General features: G+C 48.5%; 1 protein-coding gene across 1 annotated transcript in view; it reads left to right on the forward strand.

Moving 5' to 3' along the window:
- Nucleotides 1-22,973, forward strand: part of Nos2 (nitric oxide synthase 2) — a 37,770-nt gene that overhangs the window by 1,288 nt on the left and 13,509 nt on the right. Inside the window, exons 2-16 of the mRNA XM_036196514.1 lie at nt 3,033-3,117; nt 3,901-4,023; nt 5,357-5,505; nt 9,722-9,884; nt 10,588-10,679; nt 12,004-12,145; nt 12,243-12,382; nt 15,005-15,179; nt 15,271-15,372; nt 19,695-19,889; nt 20,277-20,359; nt 20,687-20,831; nt 20,917-21,021; nt 22,366-22,415; nt 22,739-22,913. Of these exons, the coding sequence (XP_036052407.1) occupies nt 3,033-3,117; nt 3,901-4,023; nt 5,357-5,505; nt 9,722-9,884; nt 10,588-10,679; nt 12,004-12,145; nt 12,243-12,382; nt 15,005-15,179; nt 15,271-15,372; nt 19,695-19,889; nt 20,277-20,359; nt 20,687-20,831; nt 20,917-21,021; nt 22,366-22,415; nt 22,739-22,913 (1,924 nt within the window). The remainder of the gene's footprint in view (nt 1-3,032; nt 3,118-3,900; nt 4,024-5,356; nt 5,506-9,721; nt 9,885-10,587; nt 10,680-12,003; nt 12,146-12,242; nt 12,383-15,004; nt 15,180-15,270; nt 15,373-19,694; nt 19,890-20,276; nt 20,360-20,686; nt 20,832-20,916; nt 21,022-22,365; nt 22,416-22,738; nt 22,914-22,973) is intronic.

The following is a 22,973-nucleotide window of genomic DNA, read 5'->3' on the forward strand; positions in this document are numbered from 1 at the left end:
AGGCTAACTGTGGCTCATCTCAACAGTGGATTTCAGATAGCATTTAAAACAGTTTGATGTTTAGGAGAAGCACTTCAGTAGACAGTGACATTGTCTTTAAGTCTATTACTGTAGCCTAGGGGATGTTTCTGATCTAATTCTATTCCCTACATCCTAGATGTGAAGGATGGGTCAAGAGGATGGTGAGAACACAAATCTTGGCTTCCTTTTTTTCTTTCTGGTGAAGCATACCAGTCCAGACCAGAGGAGCAGATTAAAGAAAAATTATCCAGCTGGGTGTGGCATCACATGCCTGCAATCCCAGCACTCAGGAGGTAGAGGCGAGAGTTCAAGGACGTCATCAGCTAAATAGTGAGTTCAAGGGTAGCCGTAGATACATGAAACCCTGTCTCACAAGCAAGCAAGCAAGAAATGCTCCATGATTTTGTTTGTTTGGGTTATTATTTTTGGGGGGTGGGGTGGGGAGGTAGAGGAGGTTGTTGAGATAGCCTCTCACTATATAGCTCAGGCTAAACAATGCTCCCACCTCACCTTGAGTGCTGGGGTTCTTCCGGACACCAGTCAGCATGCTCCATTTTAGTGATACTTGCTGACTCATGACAAGGAAGACTTTACTGAAGACAGTCGCTCAGGTGGGTTCAGGGACCACAGCAATCTTGACGGGGAGGGAGAGACGGGGTCCACACAAACACAGCAGAGCAAGGGCAAGTTGCAGCCAAAGATAAGCAGATTCTCGCTGAACTGACCCAACCAGATTCCTGCGGAAGGTAGACCTGGACAGTGACAGCTCGCTCAGGGATGAGGGACCAGGGAGTGAGTTATTACTAAATGACTAAGCAGGAAGGAAACTAAAACTGGAGTTTGGGGTTTTTGCTTCATTTTACTTTAGATTTATTTGTTTTATGTGTATGGATGTTTTGCCTGCAGGTATGTTTGTGTACCACATACACACCTGGTACTCATGTATGTCAGAAGAGGGTTTCAGATCTCCTGGAACTAAAGTTAGAGATGGTTGTGAGCCACCTTGTGGGTGCTGGAAATCAAACCTTAGGTCTTCTGCAAGAGAAAAAAGTGCTTGTAAACACCGAGCCATCTCTCAGACCCCCGATTTTGTTTGTTTTTGAGACAGGGTCTTACTATGTAGCCCAGCCTGGCTTGAAACTCATGGAAAATCCCTCTGCCTCCTTGGTTCTGGGATCACAGGTATGTGCTACCACACTCAGCTAAATCTGGACTTTACAAGGCTGCACACAAATGGGCCTAGGTCAAGGTGTTACCAAGCCAATCTTTTTTATGGCTCATCTCCAGGACACTTCTCAGGTTGGTGTATAACTTGGTTCAGATGTAAATTGCTTTGTGATGCCTGCAGCTGTGCTTTGCACACTCTAGGACCACAGGGGACGTCTGAAGCCACAACAGTAATGAATCCTGCATGTACACTTTCTGTCCTACCCATACTTACCAATGATGGAGTTTAAAATACAAGTTGGGTAAAGTAGGATATTCCCAACAATAGCTACAAAAAACACAGAACCATTATAACAGTGCACTGTAGTAAAAATTATGGGGTGTGCATAGTTGAGGCAGTGACTATATCAATAGTTGTTTGGTTCTTTGTTTATTTATTTGTTTGTTTGTTTCATTTTTTTTCTTTTCTGGTGCCAGGAGTTCATCTTCAACTCTGCTAGAAATGTGGTGCAACTTCTTCACCAGCAGACGTGTGGCTTCTCCATCCTCCCTCCCTCCCTCCCTCCCTCCCTCCCTCCCTCCCTCCCTTCCTTTTTTCTTTAATTATTTATTTATGTTTTTCCAGACAGGGTTTCTCTGTGTAGCCATGGCTGTCCTAGAACTAACTTTGTGCACCAGGTTGGCCTCGAACTCCGAGGCCTGCCTACTGAGTGCTGGGATTGAAGGTGTGCTCTACATGTACATGTCTGGCTCTTTCTTTTTCTTTCTTTCTTTCTTTCTTTCTTTCTTTCTTTCTTTCTTTCTTTCTTTCTTTTTTTCTTTACATTTTTTTCCAACTAGTTATTCTTATTTTATTTATTTATTTGTTTGTTTGTTTGTTTGGTTGGTTGGTTTTGGTTTTTCAAGACAGGGTTTCTCCGTGTAGTTTTGGTGTCTGTCCTGGAACTCACTCTGTAGACCAGGCTGGCCTTGAACTCACAAGAATCCTCTTGCTTCTGCCTCCCAAGTGCTGGGATTAAAGGTGTCCGCCACCACTGCCTAGCCTATTTTTATTTTATTTTTATCTTATTGTTTAAAATAAGCATCATGTCATACAGGCTAACTTTGAATTCCCTATGTAGCTGAGGATGACCTTGACCTCCTGATCCTCCTGCCTCTACTTTCTAAGTATTGGGATCACAAGTGTGTGCCATCCATGCCTGGCTTTTGTTCCTTTTGCTTTTCACAAGATAAATACTTGGAGTACCAGGCACTGTGGCTTGTACCTGTAATCACAGCACTCAGGAGGTTCACAGATGGATTGCCATGAGTTGGAAGCCAGTGTGATATACAGAGTAAATAAGTCAAATTGAGTGTTATGAGGTTGTTTATGTGCTTTGTAGATAGGTTCTCATATAGCCTGGACTAGCTTTGAACTTTCTGTGTAGTTGAGGCTGGCATTGACCCCTGATCCTTCTGCCACCACCTTCCAGAGGCTGGGATTCCAGTCATATGCTACCATGCCCAGCTTAAACTAAGGCCTGGGAGGACTGGACTGTCGGGACATTTGCACTTGGCTTTCTGAGAAGGGCATTTCCCCAGAGCTTCTGTGTGTTCCTGTCTGAACAGCTTTGGCTTGCTCCCCTTCTATCATCTTAGCTTTGGGTGGTCAAAGTAAAGATGAAGCGAGAAGGTGGTGACAAGATTCTCCGAGACGGGCTCCCTTCCTTGATGGGAAGCCAGCGACAGGTCATTCCCACCTCTAGCCCCCAGTGCCCCATCTGCCAGATAGGGATTCACAGAGGCCTCCTCCCAAGACCCTCTCCACTCCCAGATTCCATCTCACCATAACCTTCTCTTCACAGCCCAACAACACAGGATGACCCTAAGGCTCACGGACCTGCCAAGCACCAAAATGGTTCCCCCCAGCCCCTCGATGGGACAATGCAGGTCAGTGGTTTGGTCATGGTGTATAGGAAGGTCCTTTTTCCTTCTCCTTTGGAGATCCAGGCTGCACAGCCCTTTGGAGGCTGGGAAGGAAAGCACAGGAAGCCAAGGTCTGGGGAGCAAGTGGAGCCACCTAGGCCTGGGGTACAGAGGGAGCCAAGGAGGCGCTGAATAATAGGACAGTCTTGATGACCGAAAAAGGAGGTCCCCAGGGTGCACTGGCACCCAGATAATTTGCTTGGTGGTTGATAGTATAGATGTCCTCAATTTAAGACCATTCCCGGATTATGGGTGGGACATTCTAGAGTGATCTCAGACTTAGCCTTTAGACTCAATCCCTGGCTGGTCATGGATCTCATCTTCCTGAAGCCTTTTCCATCCTAAGGACTGTAGAGAGGTGGAGAAGGGGAAAGGTATCTCTGGGGAAGCAAGACAGTGGAGTGAGTATCTGTTAACTTCGCAGCTCCCAGCTCTGTCCTTGGCAAGCCCAGCTACAGCAGCGGCCTTCCCATCTAACGTGAATTCCCCTTATGAGCCAGCACTGCCTGGGCCTTGGTAAGGACAGAAGCATGGCTCTGGCCCAGCCACCTGCAGTGCTCAGCTGGCTCTGGCTCAACTTCTGGGAAGGGTGGAGGACTGGCATGGCCCTGTGTGTGTGTGCCCGGCCTTGTGTGTCCAACAAAGCTCCATCCCTCACAAAAGCAGAGTATAGAGGTACAGGGGACACTTGTATGGGTTGCTGGGGTTTCAGGCATTTGGAAAACCCTGGATGTTTACCTATCTTAGCATGGTCCGGAATCCCTGGACAAGCTGCCTGTGCCTCAATCAACCTGCCCACAGCACGTGAAGATCAAGAACTGGGGCAGTGGGGAGATTTTGCAAGACACCCTTCACCACAAGGCCATGTCGGTGAGAAATCTGGGGACTGGGGAGGACCACCTTTGTCCTAGCTAGAGTACCATAAGGGCCCTTTGTGGGTCCACCACATATCCCCTGGACTTAGTAGACAGCCATCTTCTCAGACAAAAGATGCAGGGAACTCAGTTTTCATAAATTATAGTCGGCAGTAAATCAATCCAGTTTCCTGTCAACCACCTGATTGGGCAGCAGATAGACCTAGGGCATCAGAAGAGGCTATAGGGGTCAGTTCATATTTTCTTAGATTTCAGAAGTATCTGAGAGTTTCCTATTAGAATTGTCCAAAGCGGGACTGAACCGATGGAGGAAGCAATGGGTTTCCTGTGACTGGAAGGATTCAAGCGCTGCTTGATAGGAAGGTAACAGTGGCCCAAACAGCCAGTGGACGGGAACTGATTGTCTTTTAAGGTTCCTTACTCTGACTCCAGAATTCAGGCTATGAGGCCAAGTGTGGGGGCGCATGCCTTTTATTCCGGCACTTGGAAGAAGCAAGCAGAAGTCTGTGAGTTCAAGGCCAGCCAGGTCTACATAGTGAGTTCTGGGACAGCCAGAGCTACACAGTGAGACCCTGTCTCAAAACAACAACAACAAAACAAAAGAGAGAGAAAGAAAAAACAACAACAAACAAGAGAGAGAGAGAGAGGAAAAAGAAATAATTCATGCTGTGATTATAAAGTGGGAAAGAACCGAAAAGCTTATGAAGGCAGGATGATTTCCTGAGCCCCTCAGGAACTGCGTCTGTAATCTCAGCACTTGGGAGACAGAGGCAGGGGGATTCAGAGTTCAAGGTGACCTGCTATGTAGTGAGTTTGAGGTCATCCTGGGCCATGTAAGATCTTGTCTCAAAAACAATACCAAACTCCCCAAAACAAAGCAAAACAGAGAAAAGCCACAGTTAACATCTGGGCACCCATTTTTCTGGCATTTCTTCCCATGCCTCCCTGACTTTGGAATGTTCAGCTGCTCATCCATTTTCTCTAGGCTGACACTGGACCCGTGTTCCCACAGGAGCCAGCTGGGGCTCTTTAGAAAGGAAAACAGACAAGAAGTCCCCTACAAGCAAGCTGTGGGGTTTTCTCTGAGGCTGGTGCTGGGTCTTTAGCTGACTAGAGAGCAGGGACAGAGAGAACCAGCTCATACCCACTGGGTCTCAGGAAAGGAAAGGGGAGCTAGGCTAGGAGAAATCTTGGTAGACCCCAAGGAGAGGGTGCCTACATGGAGTCACTGTGAGCATAGCAGTCAAAGGAAGGCCAGGCAACTGGTTTGGGGGAGGGGGAGGAGGAGGGGACTGGGAGGCCTACTCACCCCCTGTCTCTCTTTCTAGGAGTTTACCTGTAGGTCCAAATCTTGCATGGGGTCCATCATGAACCCCAAGAATTTGACCAGAGGACCCAGAGACAAGCCCACCTCTCTGGAGGAGCTTCTGCCTCAAGCCATTGAGTTCATCAACCAGTATTATGGCTCCTTCACAGAGTAAGTCTGGCTTTTGTCAGAGTGACATTTCCCCCTCCTCCCTGGGGCTGTCCTGTCTCCAACTGTCCCATGCTGACCCCTGAACTCTGCAATTTCCAGACTTGCCACAGTCCTAGGCCTAGAGCAGACCCTGGAGGAGGCTTAGGCACTGCAATAATGTCTGACAGGGGGTTCTGGCTCCACCACAGCCACTCCTGAGTCCTGGAGAAATTCACTGGGCCTCAACTTCCTTATCTGTAAAATGGCCTATTAGACAGCCATGAGATTTGTGCAAGTTTAGAACAGTGTCCTAGCCTAGGGACTGTGGAACAGTGACTCAGAATGGATGTTTTATCCTCAAGTAGTAGGAAGCTTAGAGACTATGTGGTCAGGCCTCTCCTCCTACAGATGTGAGCAAGAGTCCCAGAGACACCCCTGACATCATTCTAGTCAAGCTAGAGTCCAGGATGCCTGACTTGGTGGGGTGCTGTATCCCTGGAGTGTTTTCATCTTCTTACCCACGAGGCTTCAATGAGTCCAGGGCCCAGCCTCCATCATTCTTAAGTCAGTCAGTCACTATATAACCAAACACGTGTTTATATAGAGTTTGTATAGCATGGTCTAGCCTGGAATACAAACATTTTTTCATTGACAGTTGCCAATTTTGTTGTCAATACATACAATTGTGATCAAGGAGAAGCCTGTGACATGATTAAGAGTTGGGGTCCAATCGGCCACCTACCCAGGTTCAAACGTAGGCGAGTTTCTTCCTCTCTGTGTGCCCATTTTTCTTACCTGAAAATATCTAATATAATATGCACACCTTGTAGGAGTTTGTAGGAAGGTTAAATGAATTAGAGGCTATAGAGAGCTAAGGACTGTGCTGATCTGTAATGAATGCAACTGAAGTCTTAGTTATCATTGTATGCACATATTTAATCTTTAAGCATTTGTTTATTTGTTGGAGAACAGGCAACCTGAGCCATAGCAAGTGTATGAAAGTCAGAGAATGGCCTGTGAGAGCCGGGCATCTCCTTCCACAATGTGGATTCCTGGGTTTGAACTGAGATAATCAGGCATAGTGACAAGTGTCTTTACCCACTGAGACATCTCTCTGGTCCCTCGATGTGTGTTTTTGAGACAGCATCTCATGAAATAGTGGAGGTTGGCTTCTGCCCATGATTGTTTTGAGTGCTGGGATGACAGGTCGGAATGCTAATGCCTGAATACAGAGCATTGTTATTGTCCCGATATAACTAAGTAATTAAGCCTCTCTAAAACGTTCTAACCAAAATGCACAAAGTTGTTGTAAGAATGACTGACCAAGATAATGAATGTCTGCTCTGCAGCTGGATACAGTGTGGCAGTGTCATTTTGTGGTCCAGCCACACATAGCAGTTCCACCTGGGCACATGAGACACAGAAGGATATCTGGGACCCAGAGCAGAAATTGCTGTTCTTGGGGATACCTGCTTCACCTGTCTGTTGAGTGCTAGAGCTGGGAGAGTGCTTGACAAGAGGCCCCCATCTTCTGTAGCAATGCTTCCCAACCCAGATGCCTGGCCCCCTGGACGAAGGGCAGCAGTCTGGGGAGGGGGTAGGACTTGCTTGAAGATGCACATTAGGAGCCTGGGATGCTTGTGCTGGGATCCTGGCTGTTAGTCTCAGCACCCTAGCATGTAGCCCTTTGGCCGTTCAGTATCCTGAATCCTTTTGGAGCTGGGATACCCAGCTGGCATTCCAAACACAGTGGGTTGGGTCTTAGGAAGCCCAGGGAGGCTACAGGGCTCAGCTCAGTGCCTGGGCAAATGCCTTTACTTCTCATTTTTGACAGTCACAAGTCCATATCTTGGTCCCCAGGAGTGATGAACAAGAGCCTGTCCCCAGGGTGCAGGGACAGCAGCAGCTGAAGGCTTCCAGCAGAGTAGACTAGACATCTGTACACGCAGGATGTCATGACTTTTTCAGCTCCTGACTTCCTGAGAGTAACCATCCAATCCTTTTCAGAAGTAAGAGACACCACAGCGTTCCTGGTGACTGAAATATGGCCATGAGAAACCGCACAATGTGTAATGTGGGCCTGGTGATGCAGGCCTGTAATTCCAGTTACCCTGGAGACTGAGGTCCTTGCAGGAGGATTCCAAGTTCAAGGACTGCCTAGGTGATAGATGTAGTGAGAACCTGTCTCAAAATAAAAGGTTAAAAAAATAAGTGCAGGGGCTGAGGATGTAGGTCAGGGGTAGAATAAGCCTAGTTTGGTTAGGTTCAGACCCTGGTGCCACACTCAAGAAAGAACAGAGGGGAAAAAGTGGTAAAAAGAAATGCTAAAAATAAAATTCACTAGGTATGGTGATACATGTCTTTAATCCCAGCACTCAAAAGACAGAGGCAAGAGGATCCCTGTGAGTTTGAGGCCACCCTGTTCTATATAGTAAACTCTAAGCCAGACATGGTTACCTAGTGAGACTCGGTCTCAAAACCATGAAAAAATCTGAGGGAATTGGGAGAAAACATGAAAAATAATTTTAAGAGTGAGTCCCTGACTCAAACAAAAACAAAAATCCACCTTAAAAAACACACACAAAAAGTAAGTTTAAAATATTCTTTTAAAAGTCATCTTTCTTCTGTGTTCCCACGTGCTATAGTCTCATGGATGTTGGAAGCTTCGGTGTTACTGTGTGTGGGAGTGGGTTTTTCAGTCTGCCTTTACAAGTCAAACTTTCATCCACCCTGTAATGGAGTTAACAATGTACTTTGAGATCATTTATAATTGTGTGAGAGCCATGCCTTCCCTTTCAGGCACAAAATATTCTAGAAGTTACACGTGGGTATAGAGGGATAAAAATCTGACTGTGGTTTCATGAGCTGTTCTGAGTCAGGAAGGCCAGAAAACAATTGTCTCTCTTGAGAGTCCTGTAAAAGGTTGATGTAGACAAAGGCTCCCCATTCCTTCTTGCCAGCAGAGTTGCTACACTCTTCATTACATGGAGAGAATGGCTTTGCTCAGGACCTGGCCTCTCCTAAGATTACAGATAGAAGAGGCCAAAACTCTTCCAAAGGAACCAGGCCCACTCTTGGATAAACACCACCAAGAGTTCACTTTCTCCTTCTACACAGTATCGCCATACCATGGGTACAGAGTAGGGGTATTTCTAGAATCTTCCTCTGATGAGGAGGGACACTGACCTCACCCAGAAGTTCCCCCATACAGGGATCACTGAGGACAAACGTCAGTGAGTCTCTGAGTCTTTCTTCTGTAATCAGAAAGGAGTCGCCAAGACCCTCCACCTGCCCCAAAGGCTGCTTCATTCCAAGTCCTCCGCTGCCCTCCATCACAAGCTCATTCTTTAAATAATTTTGTTTGTTGCCATTTTGAAAGCCTTTGGTGGTGTCTGTCAGAGATCTCAAGGTTGCTGTGGTGTGCGTGTGTTTCTAAGTTGTTGTGACCAAGTTCCTCTCCCTTGGCATAATTTTGAAGTACGCTTAAATCACTGAGTGTGGTTCCTTTGGGTGGGCTCTAGGGTCCTTCAGGCTGAGTCCAGACCTCAGGTCTTGTCTGGGCCTGTCTGGTTCTCTGAGGAACACTCAAGGCTGCGTTTTCCCATGGGTAGAAAGTAGAAGGTCCTGTCCACCACAGACAGTTAGGAGCCTGGCGTTGGCAGCGAGACCGCCTGGGTCTGCGTCCTCATTTCTCTGTTACCATGCTTGTGTTCTTGGGCCTAGCACTTCCCACTCCACAGCTTTAAGACTTTTGATTGCAAAGTAAACACTGCAGTTGCTACTAACTTGCTTGTGGTGGCATGCATCTGCAATCCCAGGTATTTGGGAAGTAGAGGAAAGAGAATCACAAGTTCTAGGCTGGCCTGGGCTACATAACAAGACTTTGTCTCAAGGTGATGGTGATGGTGATGATGATGATGGTGGTGGTGATAATAATGATGGTGATGATGAGTTGATGGTGATGATGAGGATGGTGATGACAACTTGCAGGGTCCAGTGTAGAAGTGGAAGTGTGATTTTGTTCCAACAGAACTTCAACGTGGCAGAGTATTAAAAACTGGCCCCTAGTAGGCTAACTGTGGATCACAAAGCCAGCCATACAGGGGACAGTGTCCCAAGGGGGACAGTTGGCTCTTCTGGTGTCTGAATTCAGTTCCTGATCTCTGGGGATTGAATTAATCCCTATGTAGTAAGGTCCTGCTATTGTCGATCTTCCTGACGGCTTCCTGTCCCCCAGGGCAAAAATAGAGGAACATCTGGCCAGGGTGGAAGCCGTAACAAAAGACATAGAAACAACAGGAACCTACCAGCTGACACAGGATGAGCTCATCTTTGCCACCAAGCAGGCCTGGCGGAATGCCCCTCGATGCATCGGCAGGATCCAGTGGGCCAACCTGCAGGTGAGTCTTATGGGCAGAACAGAAGAAGGAAACAGGACGGGCAGGTCCTGAGATGGAGCAAGTGGCCAGGGCTCTGGAGACTGCATCTGAACCCTAAGACAGGGTATCTCAGGTCCCCCCCCCCATCCAGAAGCCTGGGATCTTATTTTAGCACCAGGGTCTCTAGAGGACCCACTCTCATGTTAACCTTGGGAGACCTCATGCCACTCTGAAACAAATAGCAACCTTGGATGTCTTATTCCCAAGGCCTTGGCACCGCAAGTGTTTGCCCCCAGTGTTTACGTTCTTGGCTTCTAGAGAACACTTTATTTATCCTAGCCTCCCAGGCCAATCATCTCCTTGGAGGGTCATTTTTTGTTGGGTCCCTTTGAGTGCACTTGGATTGAGAAAAATCCAGGAGACTCAAACAGACTCCCACGGCAAAGATCCTGGGTGGGGCTGTGGGGACCTTTGGTGTCTTAAAGAGAGACACTCTTGGGGATTTGGTTTTGCTGGGGCCTTCTGAGTGGGAGTCTCTGTGCCCCATCTCAAGAGCAGTGGCGTGTAGGGCAGCTTAGAGATGGGCACTGCCGATGCAGAGGCGAGGATGTGATGGTCTGTTTGCTGGGCAGTGGCGTGCAGGCTGCCCTCTTTCCCTGGGGACTTTGAACCAGCCCCAAGGCTCAGAGTCTTCTATGGTGTGGTCTTGGTGGACTGTACACAGGTCTTCGATGCCCGGAGCTGTAGCACTGCCCAGGACATGTTCCAGCATATTTGCAGACATGTGCTGTATGCCACCAACAACGGCAACATCAGGTGAGGCGAGTTTCCCGGTTGGGCTGGGCCCACCCTGCCAGCCTCAGGCAGAAGAGGCTAGAGGGCTTAGGGGAGGGGCCTCTGGCTCCAGGAGGAACTAGGTAAAGACAAAAGAGCAAGGCTTAGCCCTGGAACAGTGACAGTGGCCTCTTCACCATTAGCCTCTGTCATAGGTCCAGCTATTTTTTCCCCTCTAACTTAGAACCACGAGGCAGTTACTTTTTTTTTTTTTTTTTTTTTCCGAGACAGGGTTTCTCTGTGTAACTTTGTGCCTAAGCCACTTCTAACAGGCCATGGTGACACATGCCTGTTACCCAAGCACTTGGAAAAGTGGAGGCAGGAGGATCAAGAGTTCAAAGACATCCTTAGCTACATGGCATGCTCAAGGCTAGCCTAGGCTCTGTGTGCTCCTGCCTCAGAAACAAAACAAAACAAAAAAACTTCTTAGCAAGGCATGGTGATACATATCTATAATCTCAGCAGTGGGTAGGCTGAGGCAGGAGGATTGCTATGAGTTCCAGACCAGTATGGGCCACATAGACAGACCTTGTCTTTTTTTTAAAAAAGCCCACTCAGGAGGCAGAGGCAGCGGGAATCTCTGTGAGTTCAGGCTAGTCTAGTCTACATAGTAAGTTCCAGGGCAGCCAGGGCTACATAGTCTCGAAAACAAAACTAACAAAATAAAAGATCCTTCTGCTCTGTTTGGGAAGGAGACACTGATTTTCTGGCTGTGTCTTTGCTGTGGTATTTTTTTTAGATGTGAGAGTCACTGCTTGACACTGTATATTCCTTCTCTCTCTCTCTCTCTCTCTCTCTCTCTCTCTCTCTCTCTCACTCACACACACACACACACACACACACCACTGATAGGACTGAACAGTGCACTCAATCTGTCATTCATTCAGTTTTCTGTCTAACAAACATTTGGTGCACACCTCATGGGGACTCAGCAGAGGACTAAACCAGGGGTCAGGGAAAAGGAGATGGGAGGGTGAGATGCAGAGGAGACTGAGACCCCAGAATGCAACTCCAGACAACTGCAAACCCATGACAGCTGAACAGCCACCCACTGTGAGAAGAGAAGCAGTGGAAGCCGGGGTGTGGAAGGGACAGAAGACGCCCTAGAGCGGTGGTTCCCTTGTAGGTCCTGAAGGATAGGGAGGGACCGGCAGGAGAGGATGCTGTCAGAGGGTAATCTCAGTCTGATGGGGGTGCAGGCACTGTACAGTGGGAAGAGTGGAGGAGGCTGTCTGGGAGCCCCTGCCCCACCCCACCTCCCAGCTAGGGACAGTTGATAAATTGCAATATCTCTGTCCTGGGGAAGGTCGGCCATCACTGTGTTCCCCCAGCGGAGCGATGGGAAGCATGACTTCCGGATCTGGAATTCGCAGCTCATCAGGTATGCTGGCTACCAGATGCCCGATGGCACCATCAGAGGGGACCCTGCCAGCTTGGAGTTCACCCAGGTACCTGTCTAGCCTTTGATGGGTCCCACTGGGCAGGAACCCAGAACAGATACAGTGCCCCGGAGCTGCAGACTTCATGGGCCTTTCTCTCCCCTAGTTGTGCATCGACCTGGGCTGGAAGCCACGCTACGGCCGCTTCGATGTGCTGCCTCTGATCCTGCAGGCTGATGGCCAAGATCCAGAGGTCTTTGAAATCCCTCCTGACCTGGTGTTGGAGGTGACCATGGAGCATCCCAAGTAAGCCACCAAGGGCACAGGTTATGTGTATGCATCCTTCCTCAGGGAGATGCTTATCCTCCTCCAAAGCCCAGCTTAGTCCTCCGTGTTGCAAGGCCAGTTTGCCCTCGGCAGCCACTGTGCCCTTTCCTCTCCAGCCTCAGCTTTATGAGGAATGACTGAGGGGAGCGGCCGCCTAGCTGGCAAGGTCCTGGGAGCCTAGGAGGCAGTGCCTTCGGGAACGTTCTTCAGCTTCTGTCTGAGCAGCCGGGTCTTTGGTACTCTTCTCAACACTTTATTTTTATCTATCATCTATCTATCTATCATCTATCTATCTATCTATCATCTATCTATCATCTATTATCTATCTATCATCTATCATCTATTATCTATCTATCTATCATCTATTATCTATCTATCTATCATCTATTATCTATCTATCTATCATCTATTATCTATCTATCTATCATCTATTATCTATCTATCTATCATCTATTATCTATCTATCATCTATTATCTATCTTTCTATCTATCTATCAATCATCATTCTATCTATCTATCATCTATCTATCATCTATTATCTATCTATCATATATTATCTATCTATCTATCATCTATCTATCATCTATTATCTATCTTTCTATCTATCTATCAATCATCATTCTATCTATCTATCATCTATCTATCATCTATTATCTATCTATCATCTATTGTCTATCTATCTATCATCTATTATCTATCTATCTATCTATCTATCTATCTATCTTTTTTGAGACAGGGTTTCTCTGTGTAGCTTTGGAGCCTGTCCTGGAACTCTTGCTGTAGACCAGGCTGGCCTCGAACTCAGAGAGATTCTCCTGCCTCTGCCTCCCAAGTGCTGGGATTAAAGGAGTGTGCCACCACCGCCTGGCTCTCTCACCACTTTAAAAAAAATTTCTTACATCTATTTAGTGCATGTGAAGAGGTGTGTATGTGAGTGTGTGTGAGTGTGTGATTGTATATGGTGTATGTGTGTATGTTTGTATGTGTAGTGTGTGGTGTGTGTGATTGTATGTGTGCTTTGTGTGTGTGATATGTTTGTGTGTGTGTGGTATGTGTGGTGTGTTTATATTTATGTGTGTATGTTGTTTGTGTGTATGGGTGTGCGTGTAAGGTGTGTGTGGTACATGTGGTGTATGTGGTATGTGTTTATGTTTTATGTGTGTATGTGTGGCGTGATGTGCTTGCATATTTGTTGTGTGATATATGTGTGGTTGTGTATAGTGTGTGTGTTGTATATGTGATATGTGTACTGAGTGTATAGTATATGTGGTCTATGTGGTGTGTATGTGTGTGTTTATGTTGTTTTGTGTATGTCGTGTGTGTGGTCAGAGGTCAATTGCAGGAGTCGGCTGATTCTCTCCTACCATATGGGTCCTGGGAATTGAAGTCAGCTCATCAGGTTTGGTGGCTAGTGGCCTTTCCTGCTGAGCCATCTCAGCGGCCTCCCAGCTTTCTTAGAAGAGGACACACCTCCCAGATAGAGGAAGTGTAGGGCCACACGGCCCTTAAGAGCATAACTGATTGAACCTCTGCAAAGTACCTCCATATATGGAGACTTACTAACAGCTGGCCCTGGGCTAACTGTCTTCACCTTTGAATACCCTGAACTCGGCCTGCCTCAGGACCTCTGCACTGCTTCCTCTACCTGATATGCCCTTTCCTCGGAAATTTGCAAGGCTCAAGTCTTCTCACCCAAAGGTGTTCCCTGTGACGTCAACACGGCCCCTGAGAAGCTTTTCCTGACCGCCCACCTTTAATTTAACATCACACTTTGTTTCTCATGTTCTTACTGGTGTTCTAGTATACCTCTTTGTGGTCTATAGTCTAGACACTGGGCTATAACTTCTTTGAGACTAGAATCTTGCTTTCATCAGTATATCCCCACTGTCTACAAGGCGCAAGGCATATAGCAGGTGCTTAGTTATAGATATTTATGGAATGACTAACTATCCAATGAAGGATACTATGTTTGTAATAATCCCATGAATTTGATGCTATTGACTTTATGTTAATGATGGAGATACCAAGGCTCAAAGAGGCTAAAAGCACCCTAGTCAGTGCAGAGGCAGAATTAGAGCCCCAGCTGTCTGATGCCAGAGTCCTTAGCCAGTCACTGCCTTCTGTTGGAGTCTCAGCGTTTAGTCTGGCATATACCTGATGCATTTGCATGAATGACTGAATAAAGAGATGTCTTATTTAATGAATGACCCCTAGTGTGCCCTGTTATCTCTCCCAGTTGGGTGACTGAGATCAACTCTTAAAGAGGACTTTTCTAGTACTGGGAATATGGCTCAGTTGACCATGCTTGCTTAGCCTGCTCAAAGCCCGAGCTTTGATCCCCAAACCCTGCATGAGTTTGATGATACATGCCTGTAATTCCAACATCTGGGAGATAGGAGTCAGGAGAATCACAAGTTCAAGGCCACCCTTAGCTACATAAAATCAAGGCCAGGGATATGAGACCGTGTCTCAAAAAAAAAACAAAGAGAGAGAAGGAATTTCTTGGGTTGACTCTTTCACTGAAGGTAATTATTGTTTTGATTGAGGGGAGCAGGCAAAGAAGACCCTAACGGCAGCTGGCTCTCCCCTCCCCTTGGCCAGGTACGAGTGGTTCCAGGAGCTTGGGCTGAAGTGGTATGCCCTACCTGCCGTAGCCAACATGCTGCTGGAGGTGGGTGGCCTTGAATTCCCAGCCTGCCCCTTCAATGGTTGGTACATGGGCACGGAGATTGGAGTTCGAGACTTCTGTGACACACAGCGCTACAACATCCTGGAGGTGACAAGGCTACCCAGTTGGGCCAGCTAGAGGAGCAGGCTGGTAGGCGGGTCCCCACAACGGCCTCACTCTTGTCACTCGGCTTCTGTAGGAAGTGGGCAGAAGGATGGGCCTGGAGACCCACACACTGGCCTCCCTCTGGAAAGACCGAGCCATCACGGAGATCAACTTGGCTGTGCTCCATAGTTTCCAGGTACACCAGGCAGGCATCTTGTGGGTGGGTAGAGGCTTTGGTAAGAAGGTGGCTTGATCCAGCTACTTATCTGGTTCTTGCTATCCCCTTACAGCATCGTTCATTCACACATGCATGCATGCATGCATTCATGCTTTTTGCTGTAGTGGTACGTTTCTCCCATCCTGCTGGGCCCTGCAGTCTTGCAGCCACTTATAAAATAATCATTCAGGAGCTTAATATTATTTACAAACTGTATGGCCTATGGCAGGCTTCTTGCTCGCTAGCTCTTTCATCTTAAATGAACCTATTTCTATTAATCTATGTATTGCTACGTGGCCATGGCGTTACCAGTCTGCTGGCATGTTGCTCCTTGGGTGGCAGGCTGGCGTCTCTTCTGACTCCTCCCTTCTTCCTCTCGTCTTTAGTTTGAATGTACTGCCTAACTTTATCCTGCCCTGCCATAGGCCAATGCAGCTTTATTTATCAACCAATCAGAGCCACACATATTCACAGCATACAGAAAGACATCCCACAGCATCCTGCATTTGTGTGGCTCTAGCACTGGCAACTCCCTTCCTCCCAAGCCAGCCTGTCCCTGCCCTTGAGCACTGTATGTGGCTCTGCTTCCATTGTTCAAGGATGTCACTTAGCGACTGTCCCTCCTGGCGGCCTCCCTCCCTGCCCCATCAGTCCCACAGAGCACAAATAGTCTGTTTCAGCTGTGCGCTGCAGGACAGAAATGAACAGTTAGCCAACAGTTCCTACCAGCCCCTGGAATCCCTCTCCTTCTCCTGCTCCTGTTACAGCCAACCAGTCCCATCTCTTCATACTGCCTCTTCCTCAGCCACTCCAGCCTGGCTTCTGTCTCTCTGCATCATCTGAAATCCTTGCAGGATTTAAACACTCAGCAAAAAAAGGATCCTCCCACAGGACCGTAGCACTTCCAAGTCCATGCCATGGTGTGTGTGAAGGTCAGAGAAGAACTAATAGGCATCTGTTTTCTATTTTCACTCTATGGGTCCTAGGATTCGAACTCAGCTTGGCAGGAGGCACCTCTGTCCCCTGAGCCATCTCGATGGCTTCCTTGCTTTTCCTTCTTCCTATAAATCATCCCATGGCCAGCTCCTCCCCTGCTTCTAGGTTTCAGCCACCCGTTTCCTTGAAGAGCCCCCTCCTTGGACACTGCTCCCCCCTGCAGCCCTTCCTCCACTTTTCCTTCTACTTCCTTTAACGTAGTTTTGTTGGGGTAGTTTCCGGCATCAGGTCACAGGTCAACCTCTATCTTTCTTGGATGTTTCTTTCCTCCGCTGGAAATGTCAGCTGCTGGGTGCTCCATGGGGCTGGGATCTTGACTGAGCCCACAGCTACACCGCTAGTCTAGCCCATGGCAGAGGATGGGAAGTTATGGAGTGGCTGGAGGGATGGAGGTGAGCCCCCATCCACATGAGCAGCGGCTACTCATGCTTCTTGTGAGCTGATAGAACATGCCTGTAAGTCCAGCATTCAGGAGGATGATGCAGAGGGATGGTGAGTTCAAGGCCAGCCTGGGCAACTCCATGAGTTATTTCTCAAAGAGCAAAACAAAACAAAGCAAAAAGTAGGGATAGTATTCCCCTCTCCAAATCCTTGCTAAATTAACTGACAATTTATAAGACACATTTGACAGCTCTCTTGGCCCCCAGAGGGCACTCGGCATACCTGGGTGGTGTGTCTATGCTTGTCAGAGCCATCAACTGCTCCATGGGACCTGTTCAGACATCCGAAGGCACTGTATATGTGCACAGATGGTCCCTGGCTCACTATGGCTCTACTTGGGGAGACTTTTCACTTTACAAGGGTGTGAAGGCACTGAGAATCCAGAGCAACTTTACTTGGGGTTTTCAAAAATCTTTTTTTAATCTTTTACTATCATATGTATCTTTTTTCATTTTATTTTATGTGTATGGGTGTTTTGCCTGCGTGTATACACGGTTGTGCAGTGCCTGGCCAGAAGAGGGCATCAGATCCTCTGGGGCTGGAGTCCCAGCTAGTTGTAAGCTGCCATGTGGGTGCTGAGAATCGAACCCGGGTAGTCTGGAAGAGTAGCCAGTGCTCTTAACCTCAGAGGCACCTCTCCAGCCCCCTATTGGGTCTGTTGTTGTTTGATTTTGCAGTACTGGGATCTTGACTTCTCTCCAGCCCCGTTTTTAGTTTTTATTCTGAGACAAGGTTACCCAGGCTAGCCTCGAATCACTCTTGTCTAGGCAGGCTTTGAACTTGCATCAGCCTCCAGGTTATCTGTGTTTACAGGCATGTACAGATAACTGTATAAGAATTTTGAATTTTGGTTTTCCCTAGACTAACGAATGGTGGTGGCTGGGTACTGTTTTGAAGCTGGGCAGCAGAAGCAAGTCACACTTCAACCATCTGTGGCAGCTGCAAGGGCTAGCAGCTGACACTATAGTGTGCTGGGTAGTTAAACTAAGATGGTTGGAAGACAAGGTGCTTTTTAAAAAAGATTTGAGATGGAGTCTCATGCACCCCAGGCTGGCCTGAAACTCACCATGTAACTTCTGATCCTTGCATCTACCCCCAGAATGCTGGGATTACAGGTGTGAGCTGCCACATCTGAGTTGTTTTTAATGTGGTACTAGGGATTGAACCCGGGGCTTAGGTGCATGCTAGGCCGGCACCCTGCAGCTGAGCTACACCCCAGTGCCCATTCTGTGTATTCTTTTTTTTTTTTTTTCTCTGTGTAGCTTTGGAGCCTGTCCTGGAACTCGCTCTGTAACCCAGGCTGGCCTCGAACTCACAGAGATCCACTTGTCTCTGCCTCTGGAGTGCTGGGATTAAAGGCGCATGCCACCACTGCCCGGCTAATTCTGTGTTTTCTTGACTGAGGATATTTTCATCTTATGACGGCCCCACCAGCATGGAGCCCTACCACGAGTCTAGCAGCAGCTGTATGTGAGTTTTAAGTGTGGCTAGACTCAAGAGCCGAGTATCAGTTGATACCTGCCAACCTTGGCTCCCACAGCATCCCCCCCCAGGAATGCTCCTCCCTTGGCCAACTTGAACTCATTTCTCTCAAGAGACTCCCATGTCTCCCCTGGTCTATCCTTGACATTAGGCTTTCTCCGCTATCGCTCCCAAGAAGTCTTTGTTCGCCTCCCTCACAAATCCTACCGGGCCTGATGAAGATGGCTGACGTCCTTCAGCTTCCTGGAGAGGCTGGCTGTTTGCTGGCAGTGTGTGGAGATCTGCGCCATCTCTCCTTTGCCTGAGGCCTTTCACAGTCCTTGGCAGATGGACGGGAGCAGATAAAACCCACAGAGAGCATAGGATGCTTCAACCTCATGGTGTAGGAACTCATACAGGAACCGCTGCCTTCCATTTTACAGATGAGTAAACTGAGGCTTGTCAAGGTTAAGGAACTCGTAGCTCAAAGTCACATGGCTAACGAGGGGACAGAGTTTTGACCACCATGTTAAACATAACATCTCTATGAAAAAAAATTTTTTTAAACATTTCTTTACTTAGTGAGAAGGTTGGAGAACAACTTTCAGGGGTTGGTTCTCTCCTTCTGCTGTGTGGGTTCCTGGGAAGGAACTCAGGACTTGGTGACAAACATCCTTACCCACTTAGCCATCTCCTCAGCCGTGTACAAATTTCTCTTGGTTGAATGGATCTCCAGACTTTGGGGGTGCAGCTGCTTATACTGGATCATTCCAGGCTAGTTCAGACTTCATGTCCTCTAATTTTAAGATGTCATGGCTTGTTTCCCCTACACACTGGTCCTCCCTGGCCCCACAGGTGACTAGTATGGTTTTGTGTTTGCTTGTTTTGGAGACAGAATCTCTGGTAGCCCAGGCTGGCCTGGAACTCCCTATGTAGCTGCGGATGACCTTGAATTCCTGAGCCTCTGCCTGTACCACCCATGCTGAGATTACAGACACCTAGGGCCTCATGCATGCCAGGCAAGCACTCCATCAAGTGAGCTGCTTTTGAGTTCATCTCTTCTTTACCTGAAATAAGGTGGTGCTGTGTGAGTGGCCCACATCTGAGGCTTGCTGTTTGCTGGTGATGCGTGGAGACCTGTGCATATGAGTTTCTAGATGCTCCTAGAGGGTCTGAGGGAAAGCTATCATGTGACTGAGGGCTGGCAGCCATGTGAGTACTGTGATGACAGCCTAGGTCTCTAAGTCTGTGGACTTGGACCTGTGTGTATTTCTGCAGCAATCAGCAGAGGACCAGGAACAGAGGCAGAGCCACTGCATAGATCCCCCACCTTCCGGTGCAGCCGCTTGCCCACTCTCCTCTCCTGCCCTTATCTCAGCCCACTCCATCTTCTTCTCCATCAGAAGCAGAATGTGACCATCATGGATCACCACACAGCCTCAGAGTCCTTCATGAAGCACATGAAGAATGAGTACCGGGCCCGAGGAGGCTGCCCTGCAGACTGGATTTGGCTGGTCCCTCCAATGTCCGGGAGCATCACTCCTGTGTTCCACCAGGAGATGCTGAACTACGTCCTATCCCCATTCTACTACTATCAGGTCAGGAGAACCTCCCCATCTTCCCCACCTTGCAGCAGCTCAGCTGCAGGGACTATGTGTGTGACTGCCTAGGGTAGCACATGCCAGCTGAGGGCCACCTTGTCCTCTCCAAGGTCCCCAGATTAGGTTATACATTATCTAGTGTACCCAATAAAGGGAGGATAAAAAGCAGCTGGGCCTCTACCTTCTGGGACATTAACAAAGAATCCCAAGTGCCCACTGCTGTGTGGCTCCATGTGGGGCCTGGAAGGGGCCACTTTGCTGAGGTTTGGTGATGTGGGTGTGGTGGGCTTCCATGAGTTCTATCGAGGGTCCTTTGCCTCTCTAGCATCCCCCCAGCCTGAGTCCAGCCATCCTCCACCATCACATCTCCTTTCTTTCCTGCAGATCGAGCCCTGGAAGACTCACATATGGCAGGATGGGAAGCTGAGGCCCAGGAGGAGAGAGATCCGGTTCAGAGTCTTGGTGAAGTACGTGGAAGGGGACAGGATTGCTGCCCACATGGTGTCCCTTTCACAGAGGCAGCCTCCCTGTGCCCGCCATGAAGGGCAGAGCATAATGGAGGATGTTCTTTATGGTGTTGGCTCCTAAAACTCTAGACACCAGTTCTGAGACTCATTCACTTCTGGCATCCCAAACTTCCCAAAGGGCCTGAGTCAGGATGTACAGGAGCCACCAGTCAATGAGAAGTGGAGGGTGCTTCCTCGTACCATCCCTGATGCTGTCCTTCTCTATTCCCTTCTGGAAGCTGACTCAGCACAGCATCTGTCTGTCTGTCTGTCCGTCCGTCCCCACAGAGTGGTGTTCTTTGCTTCCATGTTGATGCGAAAGGCCATGGCTTCCCGAGTCAGAGCCACAGTCCTCTTTGCTACTGAGACAGGGAAGTCTGAAGCGCTAGCCCAGGACCTGGCAGCCTTGTTCAGCCATGCCTTCAACACCAAGGTACACACTTAGATGGCCGGCATCTGGGGTGAGTGCAGAGGGCCTCCTGGGAGCTGAGGGCTGACATCGCCTGTGTGCCACGCAGGTTGTCTGCATGAACCAGTACAAGGCAAGCACCTTGGAAGAGGAGCAGTTACTTCTGGTGGTGACAAGCACATTTGGGAATGGAGACTGCCCCAGCAATGGGCAGGTGGGTGGCCCAGCGTCCTGGTCATCAGGGGGAAGTGGGACTTGGGGGGGATCAAGAGAAGGGTCCAGGGGACACAGAATGACCTGAAAAGGGCATTGGCATTGGAAGTGAGTGCTCAGGCCACTCTGAGTCCTCCTCTGTCACTTTCCCAATGGCACACGATGCCTTCTCGTGAACTGGCCAGCCTTTATTTCTATTTTTAGATTATCTGAGGGGATAATCTTCATTACATTTCTTTCTTTCATTGTTTGTTTGTGTGTACACACACGTGTACATGTGCAAGTGCCACAGCTCACATATGGAGGGACTTGTGGGAGGCAGTTCTCAGCTTCCACGCTGTGTGTCCCTCGGGCCACTTTTATCTGCTGAGCTATCTCAGCAGCCACAACCCACCTTCTTTTAAAATTCAAAAGTTCTTATTTAAGTGGGCACAGTGATGCATACTTATAATCCCAGTACTTGGGAGGCAGAGGCAGGAGAATCACAAATTTGGGCCCAGCTTGGACTTTATAGGAAATCCTGTCTCAAGTTCCCCTTCAACAAGAATTCATAGTTAGGGGCTGGAGAGATGGCTCAGCAGTTCAGAGCACTTACTGCCTGTCCAAAGGTCCATACTTCATTCCCAGCACTCACATCTGGTGGCTCACTACCTCCTGTGACTTCAGCTCCAGGGGACCCAGAGCTGACTTCTGGCCCCCCTGGGCACCCTCACTCACATACACAGACATACTCTCAGATGCAAATCTTTCTTAAAAAAGAATTCCTATTCAAAGAAAATGTTTCATTCTCACAAAGGGAAAATGGGCCAGAAGTATGAATTTTGTCTAGCCGGCCTCACCCAGGCCTGCTTGCCCTTGTGTTTTGAGTAGAGGCAAGGATGAGCGAGATGTGAAGGCTTGTTTAGCACCAATTTCAGCTTGTCTCTCCAGTGCTTGGAGGGATGAAAAGAAACCGCATGAGAAAAGATTACAGAAGTCATAGCTCCCCACAATATGATGGGTTCCTAAAATGTTGCCTAAAACAGTTCCCTGGAAAATCAAAGTTATTTTAGAGAATATGTTGTCCCTACCGAGTTCCAAGCAAGAAGCGAGGTTCATATTCTTTTTGAGGGAGCCTGTGTTCTTCCAGGACTAAATGAGGATGGATACCACGGACTTCTGGGTCTCTCACTGAGGGGCAGGGCCCAGGTGAGCTGGTTCAGCTGGACTTGTCCAGTGGCTTGTCCCACGGATCTGGATTCTTGGCCTGCTCGGTGTGGCCAAGGTTTAAATGAACCACAGTGGGAAAGGTAAGCAGCAGTTTTGTGGATCTGGGCCTGAGAACTCTGGTTCCTTGTCTTTGTAGACTCTGAAGAAAGCTCTGTTCATGCTGAGAGAACTCACCAACACCTTCAGGTGAGGCACCTTCCCACAGTCCTGCCTCCTGGGCAGTTTGGGATCAGACCATGGTACTGGATGTACACAGGACGTCTTCTTAGAGACGTCCAAGGGCAGAGTCCCTGGTCTGAGGTTTGTCTTCTAACTGGGTTGAGGATCAAGACACAGAAACCAAGTTCCTCTTGCAGGTCTGCGTGCCAAGAGTGCATTGGTCGCATGACTCAGGAAGGCCAGATTGTGACGTGACGCAGTGAGCACGCGAGAGCAGGGCTGTCCCTGCAGACCGTGGCTACTGCTGCCGTGCGTCCTGAAGTCTCTGAGTGTGTCTTCCTCCTGGGCAGGTATGCCGTGTTTGGCCTTGGCTCCAGCATGTACCCTCAGTTCTGTGCCTTTGCTCATGACATCGACCAGAAACTCTCCCACCTGGGAGCCTCTCAGCTTGCCCTGACAGGAGAAGGGGACGAACTCAGCGGTCAAGAGGACGCCTTCCGCAGCTGGGCTGTGCAAACCTTCCGGGTTAGTTCCCAGCCAGCCAGCATATAATGTGTTCATATCAAACACATTTGAGCCTAGTGT

Source organism: Onychomys torridus, chromosome 8 (assembly GCF_903995425.1).
Source record: "Onychomys torridus chromosome 8, mOncTor1.1, whole genome shotgun sequence".
Taxonomy (NCBI): domain Eukaryota; kingdom Metazoa; phylum Chordata; class Mammalia; order Rodentia; family Cricetidae; genus Onychomys; species Onychomys torridus.